The 9,640-nt window shown below is 33.5% G+C and overlaps 1 protein-coding gene and 1 long non-coding RNA gene across 2 annotated transcripts; both read right to left on the bottom strand.

The window, feature by feature from the left end:
- LOC127083220 (uncharacterized) lies at positions 1–6,485 on the bottom strand. Its single transcript, XR_007788348.1, has 3 exons — positions 6,355–6,485; positions 6,210–6,260; positions 1–223 (listed from the first exon to the last, which is right to left on the bottom strand). It is a non-coding gene; the product is annotated as an uncharacterized LOC127083220 (long non-coding RNA).
- An 824-nt stretch (positions 6,486–7,309) lies between these two features.
- On the bottom strand, positions 7,310–9,425 carry LOC127083219 (serine/arginine-rich SC35-like splicing factor SCL33). Its single transcript, XM_051023502.1, has 5 exons — positions 9,179–9,425; positions 9,022–9,099; positions 8,328–8,489; positions 7,969–8,109; positions 7,310–7,768 (listed from the first exon to the last, which is right to left on the bottom strand). The coding sequence occupies exons 1-5, from the start codon at positions 9,343–9,345 to the stop codon at positions 7,567–7,569; spliced, it is 750 nt and encodes a 249-aa protein (XP_050879459.1). The 5' UTR covers positions 9,346–9,425; the 3' UTR covers positions 7,310–7,566.
- Between the last annotated feature and the right edge of the window lie 215 nt (positions 9,426–9,640).

Here is a 9,640-nt window from a genome sequence, read left to right as displayed (position 1 = left end):
TCAAATAATTTCCGCAAGATAGGGAGTGTGTCAGTTTACCTTATAATATAAAAAATAGAAATCAAACGGTTGCATCCTTGAGACTCTTCAGGTTTTGTATAGAAGAGTTCATTTCTTTGTCGCTTGTTAATTTGTTTTGATGGTGTATGTGTTGTTTTATGTAGAGGTCGCGTCAATGGATTATTTCTTCCTTTTTTTGAAGCAGACAACGAGACTTCTATAGCTGCATGCACAATATTATAAAATAATTTGTTATTCATACAAGATATATTATTGATGGAATGTTTAGAAACTCTTCAGAGAACTGTAGATGAGTGTTAGAAACACTCTAGGCAAAACACTGGTGTACTCAATTTAACTTAGGAGAAAAAGTATAGTGTATTTGTCGCTTAAGAAAATTATTTGAAGATGTTTTTGAAAGAAGAATCATGTATATTTTTTGAGTGACTTTTCTACATTACATTGTTATAGAAATTTCAAGACTTTAAGTTATTTTAGACATAATTTAGAACAATCTGAAAATATGCAACTTTGTGCTATTCTATTTTTCTCTAATACTTTTAGATATATTTTCACTAAAATATTTTAGAAATATGCATCAATTTCAATACTCGTCCTTAAAGCATATTTGAAGAGTTCATGCATGGTTTTGTTTTGTAGTTATAAAGTTGGTCATTAGATTGGGTTGATGGTGGAGAAATTTATCTCACCTAATCAATCGTCTTTTTCTGAAGATAGAATGTTTGTTGATGGAGCGATGATTGTTAACAAGGTGACCGACTTGATTAAAAGATTTAAGAAAGTTTGATTAATTTTTAACGTCGATTTAAAAAAAGCATATGATTTCACTTAGTTAGAATTTTATAGATTATATACTTATTAGATTCAGGTTTAATAAGAAATGGAGGACTTGAATGAGAGCTTGTGTGTTCGTTGGTAATATTGTGGTGTTGGTTAATGGTTGTCCAATTCAAGAAATTAAAATTTAAAAGGGATTGAAGCGAGAGGATCCGCTAGTTCATTTGCTTTTCTCACTTATGGCTGGGGACTAAGTGTCTTAGTTGAGAGGACTAAGAAAATTGGTCTTTACTCGAGATTTAAGGTGGGATCGTCTAATTTGGTGGTATGGTGTCTCACCCTACTCTTGAAAATATTTGGAGTATTAAGACTATCTTAAGAGGGTTTGAGCTGACTTTGGGGCTTTGGGTAAATTTCTTAAAGAGTAGTCGTATAGAAGTTAACGTGGACCTCGTCTTTCTAACCTCTACATGATATTTTCTTAACTATGACATTGAAACTCTCCCAATTAAGTATCTTGGATTACTATTAGGGTCTAGCCCTAAACTAGGGTCTACTTGGGTCCTTTTAGTCAATTTGTTGACCAGGAGGCTCAATTCTTGAAAGCATACATATGTTAGTTTGGGAGGAAATGTGGTTCTTCTTAATTATGTGCTTAATGTTATTTCCATATTTTTTCTATCCTTTCTAAGATGTGGTAAAGGTTTGGAAGAAATTTGTTAGATTATAGAGAAGGTTTCTTTGCATATGGGCGAAAAGGATTTTACGATCTCCTGGATTAAATGAGATAATATGTGTAAGTCTAAGAAAGAATGGGGGCTTGGAGTCAGGGATCTTCTAGTGGTAGATCTAGAAGTTTTGGCTAAGTGGAAGTGGATGATGCTTACAAGTTCTTTAGGCATGTGGTGTAGTATTCTTCTATCTATGTATGATGCTTCAATTGTTTCCTATTTTCGATGGGAAAGGATGTTGGGGTTTCAATCAACTTCTACTTGGTGGAAATGTGTGTCTCTTCTTGGATCCAAAAAAGATGATTCTTATGATTGGTTTACTGACGGTATCCTTAGGAAAGTATGGCCAGACTTCCAAACTTCCTTCTAGAAAGATCTGTGGTTAGGCATTATCCCCCTTATGGTTAAGTTCTCGGGTCCTTTTTCTAACTCAATCCAATCAAAAGGGCTTGTGGGTGAGATTGGGTGTGTGAAAATTTGGGAGTTAATTTGTGATCTTAGGCGGAGGAGAACCGTCTATATTAGAGAGCTACCTATGTTTGAAAATATTTTTTCTCTTCTCAAAGGTGTTATTCTCTCTCAAGATAGAGATAAGTGGATTTTAAAGCATTCTAGATAGGATTTTTCTCTGTTCCAATGCCTATCATGTTCAGTTTGTTGGCTCATGGCCATTTTCTATGATCGAGAACTTGAACATTCCCCTCATTTTGATTAGTTGGGCTCCTCGTAAAGTGGTGGTTTTCTCTTGGCAACTTTTGCAAGATAGATTCCCTTTTAAAGAGAACCTAGACAAAAGGGGGTAATTAGTGATCTTAGAAGGATTTCTTATCCTTTTTGTGAGGATTCGCTTAAGTCGCTCTCCCATCTTTTTGTCACTTGTGAGTTAGATCTATCTGTATGGTATATGATCTTCTAATGGTTGGGTTGGCGCGTGGTTCTTCATAGTAACCATAGGCTTCATTTGTAGTTTTCCCCCTCTTTAGGTGGTAGGACCAAGTCTAGGGATGGTTTTGTTATGATATGACACGATGTAGTATGGACCTATTAGAAAGCTTATAATGATGTTATCTTTAATAGTGTTATAAAATTCGTGAAAGAGGTGAAGTATGAGAGTTTTTTTTGTCCTATAAATGGTTTTTAGGTAGGCCATGGGTAAACTCATCCACGTACTTCGATTAGCTTCACAACATTATCATCTTCATGAGCCTATAACAGATCGAGTATTTACCTTGGTTCAGCATAATTATTTTCAAGTAGGGAGGTTTGTCGTACTTCTTTCCTTTTCCATTTCAATACTTTTGATGATAACATAAAGCTATGTTTGAATTATAGAGAAATATCCCAATTTTACAGCAAGACACCGTAAGAGGTTTCCATACGAGTCTCTAATTAGGCTTCCATATGTAGATTTAGTTCCATGGACCTTAACAAGCCCATCATAGTTTATTTTGAAAATATTGATGGGAAAGCATACTTAGTTTATAATAGGCTTAATTTTTGACAATATTGATGGGAAATCATACTCAGTTTATATTTCTCTTAAGTGAATTATGATTTGTTGTCTTTGGAATCCTCAAGTTTGGTTTTGGCCACTCCTAATGAATGTTAGTCACCATGGCATATATCCTCTTCATTTAGATGTCAAGAATGAGAACAATGTTGTAAGATTAGATTTTTCCTAAAAAATTCAAGAATGGGAACAATGTTGTTGAACGAAGAGTTATACTATCTCCGACAAGGACTATGAACCCCTTACTTCCAAAATCGATACACTCTAGAATCTATAGAGAAAAATAATACTTTAGAACTTACTACAATCTTTAAAGGCCTAAAAACTATTGGAGTAAAATGGTTCTAGAAAACAAAACCCAATGAAAGAGGACAAGTTGAAAACCATAAGGCCATATTAGTGGCAAAAAGATACTCTCAAAAGTATGACATTGACTACAATGAAGTATTTGCACATGTGGCTATATGGGATACTATAAGGACCATTCTAGTAGTTTATGCAAGTCAAAGATGGTGTATTTTCCAACTTGATATCAAAAGTGCATTCCTACATGATGAACTAGTTGAAGTTATCTAGATAAATCAAGCTACTGGTTATCACAAAGGGAAACCTGGAATGGTTTACAAATTGACAAAGAAATTATTTGACTTGAGACAAGCACCAAGAGCTTGGTATAGCAAAATAAACGCATACTTTTGTGTTGCCAAGTTTCATAAGTACGCTTATGAACATACTTCATTCGTCAAACTTATAAGAGAATGGAAGATTCTCATTTTTAGCTTGTTTGTGTATGATCCCATTTACATTAGCAATGATCTTCAAATGATGAATGAGTTCGAGCAGTCTATAAAGGGAGAGTTTGTTATGACTGACTTGGGAAGGATGAAATATTTCTTTAGAATTGAGGTAAATCAAGGTAAATATGCAATTTTCATCCATCAACAAAAGTATGCAACTGAAATATTTAATGATCAACTTTCATTTAAGCCTCCTATTATTATTCTTTGTACGATTTTTCCTTTTCATCGACCAGATCATTCGCAAAATGTGTGTCTTTGTCTCCTAGGAATTCAAGAATTGTGTTCTTAAAGGAGAGATCTTAATTTCCTTCCTTCACCTCTCTATTAATCTCTCTCATTCTGCTCATTTATCATCTTTATCCACATTCATCTCTCAGAATCACTCTCATTCTCTTTCTCTACCTACTCTCTTATTTATCTCTTTACTATCTCTAACTCTCTCTTTCCTTTCGACTTATATTATTTTTGTCTAGTGTGTAGGTATAACAAATTAGGTACAATACAAAATTGTTTGTCTACTGCATCGACTATCAAATACAGTGGAGTATAAAAAAAATATATTATTCTTACTTATTTGCGAATCAATCGCCCATTATTATTTTTGAAGCATCCATAATCACGATTTGGATTCTAACACACATTTTCTCTTACATTTAAAACTTTTCCCATTGTACAACATATAAAAATACAAAATACAAAGCCTTGGATTCAAATCCTATACCAAAGAAGTATTGTGATATAAATGTGAATTAGAAGGCTCACATGCTTTAAAAAATGGGGGTTTAACATTTTATTAGTGAAAAGACTCATATATGGCTTAAGGTCTTATATGAATATGTGGTGGCTCTCACTCGTGTTGTTTCTCTTTTTCCAATATGGATGTCTACCTCATGATCCATTAGTAGTATCAAAGTTGATTGTTCAATTAAGGGACTGAATCCTTATATCGAAACAAAGTGGATTGACTCACACTTGAGAGAGAGAGAGAGAGAGAGTATTGTGATACATGTGTGAGTTAGAAGTCTCACATTACTTGAAAAAATTGAGGTTGAACACTTTATAAATGAGACAACTCATATACCTAGAGTCTTAAGGTATTAGATGAAAAGATGGCATTTCTCTCATTTATATTCTTGCTCTTAGCTCAATGTGAATACCTCATGCATGGCCATCAAAAAGTTATGTTAAGATAATATGAATTTTGTATCTCACCCTCTTAGATGGAAAAGAACCCTATGGAATTTCGAAAATACTCTTCCGTTTTCGAAAATGTATCTTCGGACGCAACTCATACATACAATTCATTCTTTTTTGAATTACACCCTAATTTTATAATTAATTTTTTTCGGAAATTCATTTCCGGAATAAATTTAGTCAGTGTCTCAAAACAAATGAATTGTGCATGTTTATGGTGCGTTCGAAGATATATCTCCGAAATTTAAAAATATTATTATATTTTCACGCGGTGTGTTAGTAATCTATAAGATGCATTAAGAAAATTCTTAAGATAATATTCATTATACCATTAATCAATCATGTTAATTAGTCAAAGTCTTATATATTTAACATTTCGTAAGAATGCACATTTTTAATATATATTTTTTAAACATCTCTCAAAGAAAAAATATTTATAAAAAAAAAACCTTTCAACTATCTTAGTAATATTCATTAGTTCTTTATGATCGGTTTTTTTATTACTACGTCAAAACAGAAAAATCAGGAATAGTCCATAAAGTTATATAAAACTAAATGGGATGTTCATTTAACATTATACGTTTTTCACAAATCTTATAAAAATTTGAAAATGTTCTATGTCGGGTTTACTTCCCAACACACCTTATACACTTTTGCTTATTTGACCACAAACCGGAAAAACTCAAATTAACTTTCCATCAAGATTTATTTAATTATTAGAACTTTATTTAATAACTCATGTCTAATTATTTTCAATTCAGATTTAATTATAATTATAATATTCTTATAACCTAAACATAGTTTTGTCAATGGTTATGAATTTATGAGTGACATTCTTTTATGAATTTGGATCCTCTGAAATATCTTTTCATATCTATTTTGCGTTAATCTAAACCTTTAAATTAATCTAACGATAAGGAGGAAAAACATACTCACTAAGAGATTAAATTGAAATCTTATATTTGTCAAAGTGAAAAAACTCCCCCAATAACATAATGGTTTCAGAGTTATACATTCAGGGGAGAGAAAAAAATCTATGAGCGTGAGCTCATTTTCGTTTCTTAAACTATCTTAAATGCATTGGGACATGGTATGAAAAATAAGCATAAGAAGCCATATAAAGCCAAGATTGATTCCAAATAAAAAAAATGCTTTTAACATTGAAATGGTATGTACCTTTCATTTCTTTTGGCTTAACACCTTCACTTTCATGTCTCTCACCAAACTCTGATTGAAATGAAGAATCAATCAGCAGTGCATCCTTACAATAATTCTTAATCATGTTTTTTTTGTCTTTTCTTTTCATAGGAAGAAATGGTACCTGTGTATGTGTCTGGTTGAGAGTGAAACCCATTTGATTGGTAGAAGAAGCAGAGCAAGAATAGTTTGAGTTGGTGTAGTAGTAATCTGAAAAGAGAAGAAAAAAGAAAACCAAAAAAATATGTAATGTGAGATTTGACCGTTAGATTTGGTAGTCTGAAACTAGGAATGTAAGATTCATTAACCACGGCAGTGAAAGACCAACCAAACCTTCTTGGACCAACCAAACCAACTTTCCTTGTCACGGAAGTTTATATAATCAGTACCACAAATTAGTACAAACATCCTTCTTCGCAAACTAGTACTAGTAGTTAAGATTGTATTCATTTGTCTCAATAATTATTATATTTTTTATTGATTCTTAAAACTGTGTAAAGATATAGCAATGCCAAACAACACGTCCCCACCAACTTTTCTAATATTTGACTATTCAATTTCTAACAACATTAAGTGCTTGGTTTATCACGAGGTTTAATTAAACAGAGAATCAAAATATGACTGAGACAGTTTTTACCAAAATCAGATTTAAAAGTATTCCTCTATTTTTCTCATTCATGCAATATAATCAATTTTTTAAACAGAAACATTTCTTTTTTCAACATCAAATTATTTTTTAAATATTAGAATATTAATATACAACTAATATTTTAAATTATCAAAATTAAAAAATAAAACAAAAATATAAACAGCGCAGGTTCCATGTGTATACTAATGTGTTATAATATATTTATTATAACACATTAGTTTATGTTACTACTCGCATCCATGGTGTGAATTTATTAAGCTTATTCGCTCAAAATGTTACTTGTATATCATGGCTGTCAAATTCAATTGAACTAATTAATATATTTATTTTCTCAGCTTTTAGGAAGGGTCAAATGCTACTCGTACCCACAACCCACAGCTATTTTTGCTTCATATTAAAGACTAGACAATCAAACACCAAAACATGCAGATACAGAAAATCTCATACCAATATAAATATATATCCTACTAAAACTAGATGAAACATTGTGACAAATTTCAAAACAACATCCAGCAATAGCACTAATGCAACTTCTAATTCAAGCAACAAACAACTCTGATATATATGAAACAACAAATTAAAATCCTAATCCATTGTATCAGAGTGGAGGAAACAACACATGCAAGTCTTTGCTGAATACTCAAACAAAACCAAGCATCTAATTGTCTAAGGATTCGCCTTCCATTGTCACTGACTGGGGGACCTACTGCGGGCTGATTCCCTGCCTTCACGGTTTGGACTTGGACTTCTGCTCAGCACTGGGCCTTTCTCTGGACTCGGACTACGGCTTCTTGCATCCCCATTATTGAGTGGAGAGCGTGAGTATGACCTCTCCCTGCTGTGGTGTGATCTTTCTCTACTGTGCCTTCTATCCTCAGGTGATAGAGATCTACAAAAACAGGCAATGTATCAAAGGCACAATAATTAGAAACATGAGCGCAAACCCCAGAACCTTCTTTTAGCTAGAACAAACTCATGCTTATTCTAAGTGAATGTGGGCATTAAATAAGAACCTAAATAAAAGAAATGACATGACTTGAAATACATGCAATTAAAATGAATTGTAATTAGGTGGCCACAAGACAATACCTTGAATATTCCCTTCGTTTAGGAGGAGGGGAATCATAGTCACGGCTGCGGGAGTGAGTTCTATGACGAGGTGGAGACCTGGAATAGCGGGGTGAACGAGAATAACGTGGGGGAGTCCTCCTTCGATCAGAATACCGACCACTATGAAAACATAAACATAAAGTAGATTATCAGAATTTCACCTCACCCCAAACCATATTTTAGGGTCTGAACTACAAGGTTCGAATACTATATATATATATATATATATATATATATCATTTATATTCAATGGGTACAACTACTATAGTAATCCAAATTGATCCTTCCAACTCAACAGCAAAAAAAATTGAGAATGTAAATGAAGAAGCAAATCCTACCTTCTCTCCCTGACCCTCATCTCAGTAGGCTTCTTTCGATTCTCCTCAGCAAAAACAACAGTCAGCTCCCTACCAAGAAGAACTTGACCATCCATATGATATTTAGCATCTGCAGCATCAGCAGGATCCACAAATTGGATAAAACCAAACCCACGGGGTTGTCTGTAGAAAAAAGGGGAACAAAAGAAATATCCAAAACAGCATCAAGAAATGTAGTAGACCAAAATCAATACGAGAAAACCATGTGCAGAGGGAATAAAAGTTAGCTCCTAAGAAGTTATTGTAATAGTCCCTCAATGATATGGACGGTATAATAAAGCAATCAAGCTAGCAAGCACTAGGCTGCTGACCTTTGTTTGAATTTAAGATCAAATCTTCAAGAGTTGGAAGATCTTCATAATGTAATCAAAGTCAAGTTGCTTGAAATCTTCATTATCAATAACATCTTCTACTTACTTGATAAGTGTCTTCAATACTCTAAATCACTGATAAAACCTAAGAAACTTACTATTACAATATAGCAGTCTCATAATTATAAGTTTAAAAAAAAAAGCCCCAATAGTGTAACTATAATAACCCTATATAAAATGTATTCTTAAGTGCAGACAATGAAAAAAAAAGGGAAATTTGCGGCAGAAAAGAACATTATGAATTATTAAAATTGAAAAAGTGATGATTCATAATAGTGACTCACCCAGTGTAATAATCTTTGGGGAGATAAATGTCTTTGAGAGGACCAAATTGACCAAAGGGTCTACGAAGATCTTCAGGCCTGAAAGATGAAAAGCAATTTCAATTGTTGATTCTTGAGAAAAAATGGAAGATTTGATGAAAAACGAGAAGAAACTTGCCTACAGTCATGGCGAAGGTTACGAACAAGAAGACTGGTAGGTAGATCACTTTCACGGGGGGCGTAACGGCGACGGGGACTTGGACTGCGTCCTCCTCCTCCTCCTCCTCCACCTCCTCTTCTGCTGTAACGTGGTGGAGGCGATGGAGTGTAGCTTCTTCCTCTCATCTTCGATACTTTTCTTCAATTGCTTTCTTTCTCTCTCTCTCCTATGCTAGGGTTACCGCCGAACAAGTAGTAGTATTTCGGATCTATTTGATGTTACTCCGACCCGGCCCAATTATTCATTACTATCTAGCCTCTACTATTTAAAAAATCTACCTGCCACCTCCACCTACCTTCTTCATACCCCCACGTCCCTTCTTCATACCCCCACGTCCCTTCTTCATACCCCCACATTCCCAATAGTTTTACTATAATACCCCTAATTCATTAAAGTTAACATATTTTAGATTTTTTAGAA

This window comes from Lathyrus oleraceus, chromosome 5, assembly GCF_024323335.1.
Source record: "Lathyrus oleraceus cultivar Zhongwan6 chromosome 5, CAAS_Psat_ZW6_1.0, whole genome shotgun sequence".
NCBI lineage: Eukaryota > Viridiplantae > Streptophyta > Magnoliopsida > Fabales > Fabaceae > Lathyrus > Lathyrus oleraceus.
The sequence above is the reverse complement of the archived record's forward strand: the minus strand, read 5'-3'. Positions and strand labels throughout refer to the sequence as shown.